This window comes from Belonocnema kinseyi, chromosome 6, assembly GCF_010883055.1.
Source record: "Belonocnema kinseyi isolate 2016_QV_RU_SX_M_011 chromosome 6, B_treatae_v1, whole genome shotgun sequence".
NCBI lineage: Eukaryota > Metazoa > Arthropoda > Insecta > Hymenoptera > Cynipidae > Belonocnema > Belonocnema kinseyi.
Genome location: NC_046662.1, coordinates 47,701,640 through 47,720,748, shown reverse-complemented (window position 1 = coordinate 47,720,748; position 19,109 = coordinate 47,701,640). Strand labels below are relative to the sequence as shown.

Below are 19,109 nucleotides of genomic sequence, written 5' to 3'. Positions count from 1 at the left end.
CGACTTGCGACTGCGTCGTATCCGAGAGTCGTTAAAAATCGTCCTGTTTAAGATTCTTAGAAAACCCATAAATACACACATATATATATTGAAAGTCAAGAAAATTTCAATAGCAAATGTGCAGAATTGGAGAAATATAAAATGTAGATCCAGAAAAAAAAAAACCAAAAAGACTCATTTTCAAGAAATATTCATATCCGAATCACAGCAAAAAACAGGTATTTTCGATAAAACAGTTGAATTTTCAACAATATAGATAGACTTTCACTTGAGAAGAAAATGTCAAGCAACTAAAACAGATAGATCAGTTTTCAATCATACATTTGTACCCCTAATTAAAACAAAATTTTGAATTTTCCACCGAATAAAAAGTATTTTTAAGCGAGAAGGATGAATGTTGACAGAATTGTCGAATTTTGAAGAAAATGATTCAGTTTTGAGCCAGGTAGTATAATTTCTGACAAAAAAAGAACCATTAACAACAAATTTCATTGTAGGCGTCGCGACTATAAAGAATAAGTATGCACACATATTCATATACACACAGAAAAAATACGCACGTGCATATACACACATACACATAGACATACACACATATACATACACACATAAAAATACAATTTACAATAAAAAGCGAGCCCCCCCCCCGCCCCGGTTCAAAATCTCGGCGTTATTTTTAGTTTGTAGGTTTAAATTTCCTTTGTTTCATATATAAATCTAAATTTTTTAACGTTATTTATTTATTTTATATAAAAAATGTCTTTTCTAGTATAAATTTTTTTTAATAGTTGAATTTTTAACAAAATAATTAAATTTCTAATATAACAGTTATATTTTTAACCTGAGAAGATAAATTCCCAAGAAAAAAGTATCATAGTTTATATTTTATTCGAAAAAAAATCTATACAAAAAAAATAAATTTTAAACCAAAATGACGAGTTTTCTAAAAATTAAGATTTTTTACTCAGGAGATAGATAAAAATTTATCTGAATTATGAAACGCTTAAGCCGGAAGACGAATTTTCTCCACAAAAATTGAATTTTCAAACCAAAATATGACTTTTCAGCAAAAAAATTGTTTTTACACGAAACTGATGCATTTTTATACAACAAAAATTAAATTTCAAACCAAGAAAATTATTCTTTTTACCAAAAAAGGAGAATTTGCAACTTACAAAGATCAATCTTAGAAAAATGGAGAAGTTACCTTTTCAGTTAAAAAATTAATTTTAACCAAAAAAACTTTTCCACTAAATAGTAAAATTTTCAACCCAAGACTCAATCAAAAAAATAAATTTTAAATGATGTAGTCTAACTTTAACGAAAGTAGTTTAATTTTCAACCAAAAAAAGAATAATTTTCAACAAAATAGTTCAATTTTAGCTAAAGTGATAAATTTTAAACCAAAAATATAAATCTTTAAAAAAATGATTTCTTAACAAAGTAATTCAACCAAATCTTTCAAACAAAATAGTTTGATAATACTCAAGCAAAGAATAATAATTTTTAACCAAAAAGGTAAATTTTCATTTAAAACAAAATTAAATTTCTATTAAAAGAGATTAATTTTTTGATCAAAAATATACATTTTTTAGTATAATTCTTTAATTTTCTGTTTCTACGAAAAAAATGAATTTTCAATCCAAAAAGATAAAGTTTTAACGAAAAAGACGACTTTTTAATCAATTTGTTACATTCTCTACTAAGTAGTTGCATGTTTATCCAAAAAAGATAAAATTTCTCTTAAAATAGATGATTTTTTTTTAAATAAACAAAAAAATAGTTGAATTTTAATCCAAAAAAGATTTCAGTTGAATTTTAAGGAACATGATATAAATTTTTTAACAAAAAATATGTTTCTGCAAATAATTGAATTTTTAATTTAAAAAAGACGACTTTTTAACCAAAAAGGATAAATTTTTAACAAAATAATTGAATTTTCTACCAAATATTTTTATTTTTTCCAAGATAGATGAAATTTGCACTAAAACAGAGGAATTTTTAATATAAAACGACAAATTTTTTTTTTAAAGTTGAACTTTCGCCCAGAAAATATTTCAGTATATTTTTCAGCATCGAAATATAAACTTCAGATAATAAGTAAATTTTATAGAAAATAGTTTAACTTTCAACAACAAAAAAACAGTAGAATTTCCAACTAAAAAGTATGACTTTTTAACAAAATAGTTTAATTTTCAATCAACAGGTTGCATTTTATTTAAGAAAGATGAAATGTCTACTTAGACAGATGAATTTTAAAAAAAACTTTTAAAAAAATAGTTAAATTTTGATAAAAACAAGCTTTCAGTTCGCTTTCCAACACCAAAATAAGAACTGTAACCAATAAGTTCATTTTCTGCTAAATAATCAAATTTTTAACCGAAAAGTATAACTTTTTAACAAGATTGTTAATTGTCAATCAAATATTTGCATTTTTGTCTAAAAAAATTAAAATTCTACTAAAAATAGTTGAATTTTTTAATCAAAAAGACAAATTTTCAAAGAAAATTTTCAATTTTCTTCAATAAAGATTTCAATTAACTTTTTAACTCAAAAATACGAATTTTAAGCAAACAGTAAATTTTCTAAAAAAAATAGCTGAATTTTTTAACAAAAATAGGAATTTTCGAAAAAAGAGTTGAATTTTCGACCAAAAGTATGAATTTTCAGAAAAACTGTTGAATTTTAAACATACATTTGCAATGTTATAAATGGAAGGTCAAATTTCATTTAAAATAGATCAATTTTTATTGAAAAAAATTTGAATAGTTAAATTTTCACCCACAAAAATTCCAGTTTCCTTTTTAGGATCTAAATATAATTTTTTTAACAAGAAAAACTTTTTGCAAAAAGATTGAATTGTTAATTTAAAAAATACGAGTTTTTTTAACCAAAAAGAATTAATTTTTAACAAAATATTTGAATTCTCTACCAAATAGTTTTATTTCTATCCAGGAAAAATGAAATTTGTACTAAAAATAGGTGATTTTTTAAATCAAAAAGACAAATTTTCAAAGAAAATTTTTAATTTTCTTCAAAAAAGATTTCAATTAACTTTTTAACTCAAAAATATAAATTTTAAACCAAAATCAAATTTTCTACGAAAATAGTTAAATTTTTAAACAAAAATATGAATTTTCAACAAAAGAGTTGAATTTTCAACCAAAAAGTAAGTAAAATTTTTTTAATAGTTAAATTTTCATCCAAAAAGATTCCAGTTGCCTTTTTAGGATCAAAATATAAATTTTTTAACAAAAAATAAGTTTCTGTAGAAAAAATGAATTTTTAATTAAAAAAGACGAGTTATTTAACCAAAAAGGATGAATTCTTAACTAAATAGTTGAATTCCCTATCAAATAGTTTCATTCATTTGTATGCAAGAAAGATTAAATTTGTACTAAAACAGAGGAATTTTCAATAAAAAACGACACATTTTTTGTTAATAAGTTGAACTTTCATCCAGAAACGATTTAAGTTCATGTTTCGACACCAAACTATACATTTTCAATAAAAATTAACAAAATGCACAAAAGTATGAATTTAAAACAAAAAGTAAATTTTATTAGGAAAAAGTTGAATTTTCAACAAAACAGTTGCATTTTTATCCAAAAAAGAGTCAATATTTTTACTAAAAAAGATGAAATTTTAAATCAAAAGCACAATTTTTCAGACAAGTTTTTAAACAAAAAAGATTGGATTTATTAGCAAAAAATATGAATTGTAATGAAAAATTAATGTAGTGCGAAAAAAATTTAATTTTTGACCCAAAAAGACGATTTTCTAACAATCACATAAGAAAAAGACTTTTTCTAACTTTTTATTCAAAAACTTCCATAATTGTTTAAAGAATTTATTATTATTTAAAATATTCTCTTTGAATAATGCTAGAAATAGCGGTTTTTTTCTAAAATTTTAAACTTTTTGTCCACTTTTTACTGGGAATGAGTTAATATTTAATTCAATATAGTCAAAACAATTATTTAAAAACAAATTATTATTATTTATAGCTATCTTCTAAATTAATACTAGAAAGTTGCGGGGTTTTCTAAAAAAATTTACTTTTCATTAACTTTTGAATTAAAGTGAATTAACAATTAATTCAAGTTGACAAAAATAATTTGTCGAAAAATTTATTATTATTGTTAATATCATTCTCTTAACTTAAAGGTAGAAATTTGCGGATTTTTTCTTAAATTTTTTAACTATTTGTCTATTTTTCAGTTTAAGTGACTTAATAATGAATTAAATATAGCAAAAATAATTGTTTAAAAATATTATTAGTGTTTATAACTACCGTCATCTATATAAATCTCAGATAGGTGGGGTTTTTTCTGGAATTTTAAACTTTTTGTCCTCTTTTCTCTAAGTAAGGTAATGATTGAAGCAAATTAAAAAAAGTTACTTGCACAATTTATTATTTTTTATAACTATCCTCTCTTATATAAGTGTTAGAAAGTAAAATGTTTTTCTTAAATTTTTAACTTTGCTTTGTCTTTTTAGTTATTAAAAAATAATAAATAAACTTTAGCCATTTTTAATTTTTAGTTTGCGCTTTGCAATAATCTTCTTGCTGTATTTAAAAAAAAAAATTACAAATCAATTCCAGACCTAGTCCTCCCATCAACTCCTAATTATTCCATTCTTTCTTTTTGTCTCTTGTGTAAGCTAGATTCTTTGTTTAATTTTTGTTTAAACATTTAGCAAAGACTAAAAATAATTCACCTAAAAAATACAATACTATTTGAAAAATGGTTCTTGTTCAGATCCACTTATTATTTAATCATAACTGAAGAGTCAAAGCAAAACTAAGGATTTCAGAAAAAACGAACTTTCTAGCATTACTTTAAAAAAAAATTATAAACAATAATAACTTGTTTACATAAGCATGTTTCTTAACTTGCTTTAACTATTACCTCACTAAGTGAAGAGTGGAAAAGAAGTTTAAGAGCTCAGGAAAAGCTGCCAGTTTTTAGAACTTATCTAAAAGAAGAGAGTTATTAACAATAATAAATTTTCAAACAACTATAATAATAATAATATTATAATAATAATTTAACTTTCAGGACTTTGGAACATATCGAAGGCGACAATTTGCTAACAATACCAAAAATTCCCGAATTAATGGATTCAGAAAAAACAGATGAAGCATTGGCATCTAATAAACAAATTATAGAACAATTGGAAGAAACAGTTATGGTTTGGGGCAAGCATATCCAGAAGGTATTCCCTACTGAAAATCAAATACTTAAATTTTCAAGCAAAGATATATATTCCCCAACCTGAAAGATGAAGGTTCATCTAAGCAAAGAACTGAAATTTAGTGATTGTGAATTCTCTTTCGTTGAAACTCCTTCGACTTCAGCGAACACATTCTCATCACGTGTCCCTTGAGAAAAAAAGTTTAAAAGCCAATTTGCAGATTTAGCTTGAAAACAATTTTGTTATGAAACATTTTATTGTACTTTTTGCATTTTTTCAGAAATTTAGTTTATTTATTTATGATGACATTCATGATGACATAAAAAGGTTGTAAAAAGCAAATTTGCAGATTATTGTATTCATATTGATCGCAAAATGGAATTTTTCATTTTTTACTATTTTTTGTGCGATCAAAATTTGAAGTTTCGATTTTTAAAGAAAATTCCAAAACTTATTCTGATAATCCTGTAGGGCTTTCGAAAACCAACGTTTTTCTACTCCTAGCTTTCCTTCTACCAAAAAAAGGAATTTTTGAACAAAATATTTTATTTTTTAACTAAAAAATATAAATTTTCAAAAAAAAAATATAATTTTTTACTAAAATTATGAATCTTGAATTTTGCGTCAGAAGATTAATTCTCCAAAAAAACGAGTTTTCAAGAAAATAGATAAATTATTACCCAAATAGTTGAATTTGCAATAACAATGATCAGTTTTTATCCAAAAAAGGAATACTTAAGCTTTTAGATAAAAAAATTCATTCTCGAGGAAAAAAACTAATTTTCATAAAAATAGTAAAATGGTCAATCAAAAGGATTAATTTTCAACTGAAATGATAAATCTTGAGCCAAAAGAATAATTTTTTAATTAAGCAATTAAACTTTTAACCAAGTAGATGAATTTAAAAAGAAATGAATTTTGCGCAAACAAGACTAAAATTTTTTGTTTTGAAGAAGAGAAATTTTTAACTATAGAGATGAATTTTTTTTATGAAATAATGAATCTTAAAAAAAATTAACAAATTAGTAAAATGTCAATAAAGAAAATGAATTTTTTCTGGAAGAAAATTAATTTTCTACAAAAAAAGAGGAATTTTCAACCAAAATTTATTTTTTACCAATAAAGAGAAATTTTTAACAAAATGCATGTTATTTAAAATAATTAATTTAATTTTCACCTATCAAAAAAAAAGTTTAAGATCAAATATGGAATACTTAAATTTCCAGTTGAAAATAATAATTTTCATCTAAAATGATGAAACTTCATAAGAAATAAAGAGGAATTTTTTAGCAATAGTTTAACTAAACAGTAAGATTTTCAACAAAAAAAGTTGCATTCTCAACAAAATGCTGTTATTATATTGGAACAAAAATGATTTTAATTTTAATTTAAAATTTTATTGATATTTTAAACCAAAAATATTTTTATTTTGAATCAAAAGCAGTTAAACTCAACGAAGTTTTTTAAAAATTCAATATAAAAACTAGTGGAATTTAACAAAAACAATCACAACAAAATAGTTGAATCAAAAACCAAATAATTGACTGTTTAACTAAAAATAATAATTTTCAAACAAAAATCGAATTGTAAAATTTCAATTAAAAAAAAATTGATTTTCAATAAAAAAACATTTTTAGCAAAATAAATAAATTTGCAACCAAATAATTCAATGCTAAACCAAAAAGACTAGTTTTCAACAAATTACATTTTTGCAATCAAAAAATTCATTTTTCAACAAAATATATATATTTTTAATTTCAAGTAGGAAAAAATTGTCTGACAAACATAAAAAAGCGTATTTTTAAACTAAAATAAAGAATCTTGAACCAAAAAAAATAAATATCTAACAAGGTTGTTGAACTTTTAACCAAGCTTCTTGGAAGGTTGATTTATTTAAAACATCAGACCGGCAATCTAAAAGACCTAGGTTCGGATCCCAGTGGAGCTTGAAAGCAATTTTTTTCACAATTTAGAAATAAAAATAAATATTGAAAAAATATTTATTTTAGACCAGCAGACAAAAAAGTTAACATTTAATTGTTTAATAAATTTTACCTGCTCATTTTAATTTAGAAGAAATTTCCTATAGCAGAAAATCAGTTACTTCTAATGACTGGAAATCAGTCACTACTATTGACTGGAAATCAGTCTCTAATATTGGCTGGGAATCAGTCACTTCTATTGGCTGGAAATCAGTAACTTCTATTGACTGGAAATTAGTCACTACTATCGACTGGAAATCAGTCACTTTTATTGACTGGAAATCAGTAGCTTTCATTGACTGGAAATCAGTCACTGTCATTGACTGGAAATCAGTCACTTCTATTGACTGGAAATCAGTCACTAATATCGACTAGAAATCAGTCAGTGCTATTAATTTGAAATCAGTCACTTCTATTGACTGAAAATCAGTTATTTCAAGTGATTGATTCAGTTAACAATATGATATAATAAAAATGACTTTTTTAATAGTAGAAATCACGGATCTTTCAGTCAAAGCTTGATGGATTAATTTTATCAGTAAAATGTTTACTTATTCGAATTCAGAGTGTAGACGAAATTTCGAAGAAATAAAATTCAAATTTCCAGATACTAGATTCTTATGCAAAAAAAGAGCGCCAGGGAAATGGTCCAATGGCTGAATATGATAACTGGAGAGAACAAGAAACTGCATTATCAATTTTGGTCGAGCAACTCAAGACTCCAACGTTCAAAAGAATATTATCTATTCTTAATCAGAGTCTTTCAACAATTGGCTCTGCTTTTGATTACTTCCAGGTCGAACTTTTGAAATATTATACAGAAGCAAGGGATAATAACAAATTCCTTTTCACTGTCTTAAGGTATTTTAAGGTGATTATAAATTTAATAAAAGATTCAATTTTTAACCAGATGAGTAGAAATTAATCAATTTTATCAAATTTTATTATTACTAATCTTTCGCGCCTGTTTGTGACTGTTTGTAACGCTACCGTGGTCGTGCGGTCTAACGAACCGCACAGGATCACACCTTTCTACCTGTCTCAAAGAAATCACAACTGAAACTAAAGGTTACTAATACGGGGAGCATCAAGGAAGGACAGGGCGGAGGGCACCATATATCAGAAATTTGGTGCGGTCTGTGTTACCGCACGGCCATTCTTGAAACTTAAGAGCTGATTTTAATCTGACCTGATATTGATGATAATTTTTAGATTATGAACGAAAGTGATTCCTTTGAAGCAATTGCGGATGCTATTCCTTCACTGATGAATGGAATAAGGATGATATGGGTCTTATCAAAGTACTACTGCACTGAAGATAAGATGGTTCCATTCCTGGAAAAAATCTCTTGGCAATTGTCTCAGAATGTGACTAAAAATCTGGCAGTGAAAACTCTTTTCAAGTAAGCTGATTGAATCTATTTACAGTAAAAAACGACAGTTTTAAATCCGATTACATTATCATTGATGTATATATTCTATTATTATTTATAGTTCCTTGATATAATCATAAATAACCATCCCTACAATTTTAAAATTAGAATTCACATTTTTCCCCCTTTTATAAAGAATTTCTCTTTTTCTCCCTGTTTTCAAGAAACTTCTTTTTCTAATGTTTTTTTCTTTTTTATTTCTTAAATGTGAACAAAATTAGAAGAACCTTATAAGAAAATCGAACTATTTTTCATAAAGTTCATTCTGTTTAGCTGAAAAGTCTACTGTTACATTTTTAGTTTAGAATTCATCTTTTTTGATTGAAACTTCTATTTGTTTTCAAATTTTATTATTTTGTTGAAAATTTAACTATTTAGTTACAAATTCAAATATTTTGTTAAAAATTCATCTTTTTTAGTTGAATATTCAACTACTGGATTCAAAATTGAAGGACTTTGCTGAAATTTCATTTAGCAAGTTGTAGATTTAACTATTATTTTTCTTTTTTTAAAATTAACCTGCTTAGTACTGATTTGTTTTAAATTCATCTCTTTGGATAAGAATTTAACTATTATGTTGAAAATTCATATTTTTTATTGAATTTAATAGTTTTTTATTTAAACTTTAAATCTTTTTTTGTTAAAATACCAACTATGAAATTTTCTGTCAATAATTCATCTCTTTAGGGTAAAAAATAATTCCTTTGTTTTAAAATTCAAAAATGTTATAGAAAATCTTATTTTTTAACCGAAAATTGAACTTATTCCAAGTGAAAATTTATAATTTGAGTTAAAAATTCACCTCTTTGTTAACTCTTTTGTTGAAAAATCTATCTGTTTTAGTTAAAAAAATGTTTCAACTAAAAAATTAAATATTCTATTTTTTGTTGAAAGTTGATCATTTTTATTTGAAAATGCAACTATCTTATTGAAAGTTAATGTATTTCCCCCAAAATTACTATTTTTTTGTAGAAAATAATTCTACTTTTTTTTAAGTTGAGCTACTTTGTTAAAAGTTAATTTCATCAGTTGAATATTCATCTCTTTGTAAAAAATGAACTATTCTGTTGAAAATTTTGTTGTTGTTAAAAATTTATTTTTCAATATGATAATTTAACTATTCCATGCTCTATTAAACATTCATCGTGAGTAATTTAAATTTCAACTATTTAGGTGAAAATGCACGTTTTTTTTGAAAATTCAACTATTTCGTAAATAATTTGTCTTTTTTAATTTAAGTACAACGTTTTTATTGAAATTTTTATTTCTCTGGAAGGAAACATTTTTTATGATAGAAAATTTAACTGTTTTGTTAAAAATTTGTATTTCCGGTTTAAAAATTTATCTCTTTTGTTCAAAATTCTACCATTTGGTAGAAATTTTAATTATTTCATTTAAAAAAATTTTGTTTTGAAAAAAATTCAACTCTCAAGTTTAAAGTTCAACCACTTTGTAAAAAATTCATTTTATTAGATGCAGATCTAACTATTTTCTTGAATATTATAATTTTTGGTTAAACATTTTTTTGAATAAAAATTCATTTTTTTAAACTGATCGTTTTTAGTTAAAAATTAAATTATTTTGTTGTAAATTGGTATATTTTGCTCAAAATTCCTGTTCATTGCAGAAAATTCTTTTTTTTATTTAAAAACTAACTTTTGTTATATAAAAAATTAACTATTCCATAGTTAGTTCAATAGTGATCGGTTCAAGTCGAAAATTCAACTATTTCGATAAAAATAAACTTTTTGATTGAAAATTCAACTAACTTGTAAAAAAGTCGTCTTTTTATCAAAAATTCACACTGTTGTTGCAAGTTTTTTTCTTCCGACTGAAAAATCTGTTTTGTCAAAAAATTCAACACTTTTGTTGAAAATTTGGCTTGTTTTATAAATCAATCTCTTTTCGTAAAATTTTTGTTGTCGAAAATTAATCTGTTTTGCTCGAGGATTCAAAAAATTTGTCTTTTGTGATTGAACTTTTTGTTGATCATTCTTTGTTTCATTGATTATTTTAATTGGGGACTTATCTCTTCACTTGAAAATTTATTTATTTTTTTGAAAATTTGCTGTTGTTTTCTTGTGTCAAAATTAATTAATTTAACTGCAAATTCAACTATACCATTTATGGTTGAAAATTTACCTTTTTTATTTTAAAATTAAACTATTTGTTAGAGGCTACTTTTTTGTGGGTTGAAAATTCCACTGTGTGGCTTAAATTTCATATACTTGGTTTGAAAATTTCACTATTTGATTGAAAACTAATCTATTTTCTCGAAAACTCAACTATTTTGTTGAAAATTTTTCTTTCTTTATTGCAAATTTAACTGCCTTCTAAAAAATTCTTCTTTTTGTGTTAAAATTCAACTATTGTGTTAAATATAAACTATTTTGTGAAAAATTAAATTTTTGATTGGAAATAATTCTTTTTGGTTAAAAATTAAACTAATGGTTAAAAGTTTATCTTCTTTGTTTCAAATTGATTTTGTCAGTTGAAGATTAATCTCTTTTAAGAAAATTGAATTATTTTGTTGAAAACTGTTTATTTGTTTGGTAAAAAATTAATTTTTTGAAATTAAAATGTACTAATTTAATTTTGGTTGAAAAGTAATCATTTCTAGTTAAAACGTTAACTGTTAGGATAAAAATTAATTTCTTTTTTTGAAAATTCCACAATTATGTAGAACATTCGTCTTTTTTTTTTTTAAATTCAACGCTTTTGTTGAAAAATCCTTTCCTCTTGATACAAAAATGTTTTTCGTCGAAAGTTTAATTATTTTGTTGAAAATTCGTCTTTTCGGATTCAAAATTCATCTCTTTTGGTATAAATTTTATCCTTTTTATTGCAAAATTTAATAATTTGGTTTAAAATTCATCTCTATTATGTTGAATATGTACCTATTTGCTGTTGAACACTTAAATATTTTGTTGAAAATTTCAGTATTTAGTTGACAATTCAACTAGTTTGTTAAAAATTCAACTTTTTTGGTTAAAAATTCAACTTTGTTGGTGAAAAAGTTCTTGATGGAAAATTTACCTTCCTTGGCTAAAAATTCAACTGCCTTCTAAAAAAATCATCAATCTGGCTTAAACATTCAACTAATTGGTTAATAATGCAACAATTATGCTGAATTTTTTTTCTTCAACATTTTGGTGCAAAATTAATTTTTTTTTAGGAAAATGCAACTATTTGGTTTAAAACTCACATTTTTTAGTGGAAAATTAAGCTTTTCGTTGAAAATTAATCTTTTTGGATTTGAGAGTCAACTTTTTTCCAAAGCATTTGACTTTGTGGATTGAAAACAACACTATTGTTATAAATTGATTCTTTTTAAAACTAAATATATTTGAACTTGAAATCATAAAATTTTCATACTAAATTTAATATGTTATCTAAGGCCAATGCAAATTTTTCTACTAACTTCTACACGGGCTCTGGTGGTTCGGAATCCACCGTAAAGGGTTAAGTCTCTAAAATATAATTAACTCTTAATCTCAATGTTCAGAAAACCTTTAGAGGAAGTTCTTAAAAAAACTGAAGCTGCACACAAGATGATGAGAAAATGGAAATCAGCTTACTTAGACACTAGACGAAGTATTGAAGTTTCAGGAAAAGGAATGCGTTGGGAATTCGATCAGCGACGCCTTTTCAAGGACACACAATACATATCGAATGTGTGCAAAGATTTAAATGTTATCGCAAGTGTCCTGCAGGATTTCTACAATATTTTTGGAGCTGAATTGAAGTCTATCATCAACGATCCAGCTCAGATCGACGCAATTGTGAAAAGAGTTGGCAGACTCATCATTCCTATTCAGGAATCTGATTTTAATATTTTTTCTGAGTTCAATAGAGAGAATTGGGAGGCAACGATGAATTGGTTTAATACCGAAGTGGTTTCCTTAGAAAATGAAGCAAAGGTCTTCATTGATGAATGTTTTATGGTGCTTATAAGTGCAGAGGAGGCACTGAGCACATTGCTGAAATTTAGGAACATGAAAACCAGAGATGCTATCCAGGATCAGTTGTCTGGGAAATTTGATGTTATTATGCAACAGTTTAGTAAAGAAATTGGCATTGTTGAAGGCTTATTTAATCAAGGTGATAACATTCATTGAAAATGATTTGAAAATGATGGACTTTATTGAATTTTTCATCAATATATTTTACAATCATTTTCAGATAAGAGAAACCCTCCTCTCCTAACATATCATCCACCAGTTGCTGGTGCGATCTTCTGGGAAAGGCAGTTGTTCCACCGCCTAAAAGATCCCGTTTTGCTCTTTCAAAATGTCGAAGAATTGAAAAATTCTGACTTGAAAAGTTTCGCATTTAGTCAATACATGGAATTAGCGAAGCAGATGAAGAGCTTTGAAGAGGCGAAGTTCAAGGCTTGGATGGACAAGGCACAAAATGTAGTTGCAGCATCCATGAAAAATAGTGTACTCAAGATCATTTCTGGTGATCAAGAACAAAGTAAGTTTCATCTCCTTGGTTAAATGTAATATATACACTGTTAACAATTTCTTATGGAAACTTCCAATACATGTATTGGAATTATTGCAGTCACTACTATCGACTGGAAATCAGTCACTTTTATTGACTGGAAATCAGACACTTCTATTCAATGGAAATCAGTTACTAATATCGACTGGAAATCAGTCGCTTTTATTTACTGGAAATCAGTCACTGTCATTGACTGGAAATCAGTCACTTCTATTGACTGGAAATCATTCATTAATATCGACTGGAAATCAGTCACTTTAAAAATTAACTATTCTATTTTTCGTTGAAAGTTGGTCATTTTTATTTGAAAATTCAAAAATTTTCAAAATAGATTCACAAAATAGGACAAGTTCAAAATATAAAAAAGGAAATATTTTCCAAATAGAATTTTAAAAATTCAATGATTTAAAATTCAAAGGAATTAAAAATGTAGTTTCCAAATAGTGGCATTGGTATGGTACCTCACATGTATTGGAATTTTATATTTCAAGTCCAATAGACAGTAACACTTCTGTACCATACTTGCGGCTGGATATCTTGACACCTGTTGAAGCGAAAAATTAAAAAAAAAAATTGTAATTATTTATGGAATTATTTATGGAATTCAAGGAATTTTTGGTATTTGCAGAAATTCAGAATTCATATAACTACCGGAATTCACGGATTTCATGGAATTCACAAAATTCTACGAATTTACGAAATTCGAGAAATCAACGATATGCACGTAATACAAGGAATTTAGGAGATTCAAAGAATTACCTAGATTTATGGAATTCATATAATTTGCCGCATTCAAAGATTTTACGGAATTCATAGAATTTAGGAAATTCACCGAATTCATGGAATTCAACAAATTTAAGGAATTTACGGAATTCTTCGAATTTAAGGAATTCATGGAATTTTCGAATTCACGAAATTTATGGAATTCGCGAATTTGAGCAATTTGCGAAATTCACGTAATTTATTGAATTTAAGGAATTCAACGAATTTAAGGAATTCATGGAATTTATGGAGTTTACGGAATTCACGAAAATGACGAAATTCACGGAAATGGTAGACTTAAAAGAATTTATAGAATCCAGGAAATTCGTAGAATTATTGCAATGCATAGAATTAATGCAATTCGTGGAATTCAAGGAATTTATAGAATACACGCAAATTCACGGAATTGATAGAATTCACGAAATTCACGCAATTCGTCGAATTCACGTAATTAATTGAATTTAAGAGAATTCACGGAATTTATGGAATTTACGAAATTCAAATAATTTCCGGAATTCACGTAATTAATTGGATTCTCAGAATCACAGAATTTAAGAATTCAATGAATTCACGGAATTCAAAAAATTCAAAGAGATCAAAGAATTCACGTGAATCATTGCATTTACGGAATTCAACGAATTCACGGAATTTATTTCTTATGGAATTTAAACAATTTGCGAAATTCGCGTCATTTATTGAATTCACAGAACTCCCGGAATTTAAGGAATTCACGGAATTCATCAAATTCGTGTAATTCATGGAATTCGTTAAAATAATGAAATTTATGAAATTCATGGAATTCAATGAGTTTATGAAATTCAGTGAAATTACGGAATTCGCGAAATATATAGAATTTATGGAATTCCCCGAACTACTTGAATTCTACAAATACCGTGAATTGACTGCATTCCTTGAATTCATTTAATTCCTCGAGTTCCGTGAATTCTTTAATTCTGTGATTACAGCCAACTCCGTGCATTACTTGAATTCCATGAATTCCATCATTTCCATGAATTCCATTCATAACATAAATTCCGTGAAATCCATTAACTCTGTGGTTTCCATGAATTCCGTCATTTTAACCAATTCCTTGAATTCGACAAATTTCTTTTATTTTACGAATTGCTTTAATTTCATCAATTCCCTGATTTCTATAAATTCCTTGAATTCTATGAATTCTGCTATTTCCGTGAATTTTATGAATTCCGTGAATTCCTTGAATATCATCAATTCCGGAAATTCCTTAAATCTGGGGAATTCCGTGAATTCCATTAATTCTGTAATTTTATCTTACGCTTGTATTGCAGAAGTTTGATAGAATTCCAAACATTTTTAACAGTGTAGTCAATTAAGTTTTCGTTTAGGAGGTGACATGAAAACGCAAATTTCTATTAAGAGGAAAAAATCGAGGGTCAAAGATCGCAGTATTCTCACTAATACTCATTCATCAACAACAGAATCATTAAGAAGAAGCGATCGATTTATGTCGAAATTAAGTTTTGGTATAACAGTATTTAACTTTCAGAGAAAACAATCCTATAATAATAAGGCAAATCGACCATTACTGGACAGTTACAAAAAAGCTAACCCACATAAACACAATTTTGAAATTGAGCCCCTGGATGCAATAACTCGCTGAGCGCTCGAAAACGCGTAAAAGTATTGTCTGCGCGGTGACAATACGAGTCAAAATCAAAAGTCCGAATTTGGAAAAATGAAAAATACTGCTCGATAGCTTTTTAAAAATGAAAAACTGATGATTTTTGAATCGAAAAATCCATGTTTTTCAAAACTTAAATCGCCGCTGAACAGCCATTTTTCAACTTATCAAAATTTTTTTTTGAGTTCTGTTCAGGAAGGTCTAGCGTTGAATATAGTATCAAAAATATATCAAAAGTTAATATTAATTGAATGTTTTTTTAATCCGAATGAAAAACCATGTTTTTCGACGTTCGTGTTTGAAATGTATCGAGGAAGTTTTTCATTCGGATTAAAAAAACATTCAATTAATATTAATTTTTGATATATTTTTGATACTGTATTAAACGCTAGACCTTCCTGAACAGAACTCAAAAAAAAAAAAATTGATAAGTTGAAAAATGGCTGTTCATTTCATTTTTCCAAATTCGGACTTTTGATTTTGACTCGTAATGTCACCGCGCAGACAATACTTTTACGCGTTTTCGAGTGCTCAGCGAGTTATTGCATCCAGGGGCTCAATTATGAATTGAACTTTTTGGTACACGGAACAAAATTTCATTATATTTTATAGAACTAATCCTATAGTAGAGGATACAATGGGTAGTTTAATAAAAATAACAATAGTATTGGTTTTACATTGTTTAACACATATAATCTCACGCTATGAAAATTTTTATTCTCCGCGGGTTCGAACCCTATAAGTTTCGCATTTCTATAATTCCTAACACCTCAAGCCTCGCGGCTAACCTAGTTATCCTCTAGCGGAAAATCGTTTAAATACGAGTTTTCAAACTGGCATCCTTTCTAATTGGAAGCGTTCCAAATTGTACACTTTTGGATTGAATTTTAAAAATTGGAAAATTTGATTAGAAAAGAGTTGAAGTTTCATCATTTTTAATATGAGAATTTCGAATTTCAATGATTTTTTCTGCAGATTATCCTTTTAGTTATAAATTTTACTATTCAGTTGAAAATTTAAGAACTTTCTTAAAAAGACATCCATTTTAGATGCAAATTGCTTACAATTTTTATTTGGGCGTTAGAAAGTGAATTAAAATCTTCTTTGAATAAAAATTTAATTATTTTGTTTACGTTTTTTTTTCAATTCATCTGTCTAAGGAGAAATTTCATTGGTTGAAAATTCAACAATTTTGTTAAGGATGTACACCACGTACAATCAATTTCAAAAGTTACCTATCTTTAAAATGATTTATAAAATGGACAAAAAAATGTCTATTATTAATTTCTTTAAATTTTGATAAAGACTTCTAAGCACACTTTAGAAAAAAATAATGAAGGTTAAACTTGTTTATTTAACAGTATTTAATTAAAGGCTTATTTTTTCCTTTCTCTTTAGGGAAACGTTACCAATTTTTATTTAATCCCAATGATCAAGGCCTCATTTTATTCTTTGAAGGGTTCTCTACAATTATATTTGGGTGTTGTTAATTAAAATTTAAACTATAATTGTTTATAACAATAATAACTGTATTATTTCTTGTTTTTTAAAAATAAAATCACCCCGAATATAAATTTAGAGAATCCTTCGAAGAATAAAATGAGACCTTGATCATTAGAATTAAATAAAAATTGTAACTTTTTCCTAAAGAGAAAGGAAAAACTAAGCCTTTAAATATATACTGTTAAATAAAAACTTGTAACCTAAATTATTTTTTTCTGAAGTGTGCTTAGAAGCCTCCATTGGCATTTATAGAAATTCATAATAGATCTTTTTTTGTTGATTTTATCAATCATTTTAAAGATAGGCAACTTTTGACATTGGTTGTACGTAGTGTACATCCTTACGTCATAATTTTTGGTTGAAAATGCTACTGTTTAAATATAATATTTGGGTGCTGAAAAAGAACTGAAATATTTTCTGGGTGAAAATTTAACTATATTTGAAATTTTTTGGTTTTTATTTAATTAAAAATCCATCTGTTTGAAGAAAAATGTCTTCTTTTTGATAAAAATGCAACTGTTTGTAAGAGAATTTCAACTATTTAGTTAAAAATTCATCCTTTTTGGTTGAGAAATTCGTCGTTTTCGATTAAAAATTCAATTTTTGCGTACAAAAATATTTTCTTGTTTAAAAATTCGATCTTTCAGTCAACTGCAATCTTTTTTGGACGAAAACTCAAATTTTTTGAAATTAAAAATTCTTCTGCTTTAAGAGAAATATTATCTTTTTTGATAAAAATGCAAATTTGGTAGAGAATTCATCAATTTTGACGAGCTGAATGATATTTAACCAAAACGTTACATTTTTATTCTAAAAAAAATGAAATTTCTTCTATCATTTTGTGAAGAAATCACTTTTTTGTTAAAGATTTATATTTTAAGTTTAAAATTTATCTCTTCAGTTAAAAGTTTAATTATTTTGTTAAAAATTAATCTTTTTAAATTGACACTTCAAGTACTTGGGTAAAAGGTAAAAGTACATTGTTAAAAATTTATTTTTCTATTGCAGGCTTATATCTGGTGAAAATTAAACTGTTTAGTATATTATACATTTTTTTTGCTTACAATTAATTTTTTTAACAAAAAATTTAATTTCCGTTTTTTTTAAGATTGATATTTTTAGTTGGATAGTCGCCTTTTTTTTTTTAAATTTTCAGTCTGAAATAATTAAACACATTAGAAAAGTTTTCAAGCAGAAAACTGAACTTTTAAGTAAAATGGTGAATTTTTAACAAAAAATGGAATATTTATATTTTCATTCGAGAATATTAATTTTCAATACAAAAATTTATTTTCTACTAAAATGATAACTCTTCAAACAAAAAGATTATTTCTTTACCAAGAAAGTCGAATTTTTAACTAAAAAGAAGGTAAATTTTATATTTAAAAGCAAGTGAAATAGTACATTTCTTTAGTAAAAAAATTAATTTTCAATCAATAATGACGGATTTTCAACCAAATAGTTCAATTTTAAACTTACAAATATAAATTTAAAAAGAAATTTCTACTAAATCTTCAAGAAAAAAGGTGAATTTGAACTAAAATTATGAATTTTGTCTACAAAAAATTAATTTATAACAAATTGGTTGAAATTCTAACCATAAAGATAATCTTTTTACTAAAAAAGACAAATCTCTAACAAAATGTATGAATTTACGACCAGAAAAATAATTTTTCTAATAACAAAAAAAAACACATTTTCAATGAAAATTATAAATCTTCACCCCAAAAACTGAATTTTTAAACAAATAGTTGAATTAACCATAAAGATGAATTCTCAACCAAGGAAATTATTTTTCTATCTAAAGGACGAATTTTCAACAATGTGAATAAATTTTCAGTCACAGAAATAAATTTGTAACGAAAATGATTCATCTTTTACCGAAAAAAAGGAATTTTTAACGAAAATCTTAAATTTTTAAATAAAACGTTGCATTTCTTACCAAAAAGGATTCAGTTTTAACCAAAAATGGAACATGCTAATATTCAGTTATGGAACATGCTAATTTTCAGTTATGAAAATGATTTTCAACCATCAAAAAAAGAATTTTCAACAAAATAGTTG

At 25.7% G+C, this 19,109-nt stretch overlaps 1 protein-coding gene across 1 annotated transcript in view; it reads left to right on the top strand.

The window, feature by feature from the left end:
• Window positions 1-19,109, top strand: part of LOC117175371 (dynein heavy chain 10, axonemal) — a 122,463-nt gene that overhangs the window by 26,895 nt on the left and 76,459 nt on the right. The window contains exons 10-15 of the mRNA XM_033365080.1: window positions 5,064-5,220; window positions 7,789-8,052; window positions 8,394-8,584; window positions 12,120-12,715; window positions 12,797-13,090; window positions 15,247-15,384. Of these exons, the coding sequence (XP_033220971.1) occupies window positions 5,064-5,220; window positions 7,789-8,052; window positions 8,394-8,584; window positions 12,120-12,715; window positions 12,797-13,090; window positions 15,247-15,384 (1,640 nt within the window). The remainder of the gene's footprint in view (window positions 1-5,063; window positions 5,221-7,788; window positions 8,053-8,393; window positions 8,585-12,119; window positions 12,716-12,796; window positions 13,091-15,246; window positions 15,385-19,109) is intronic.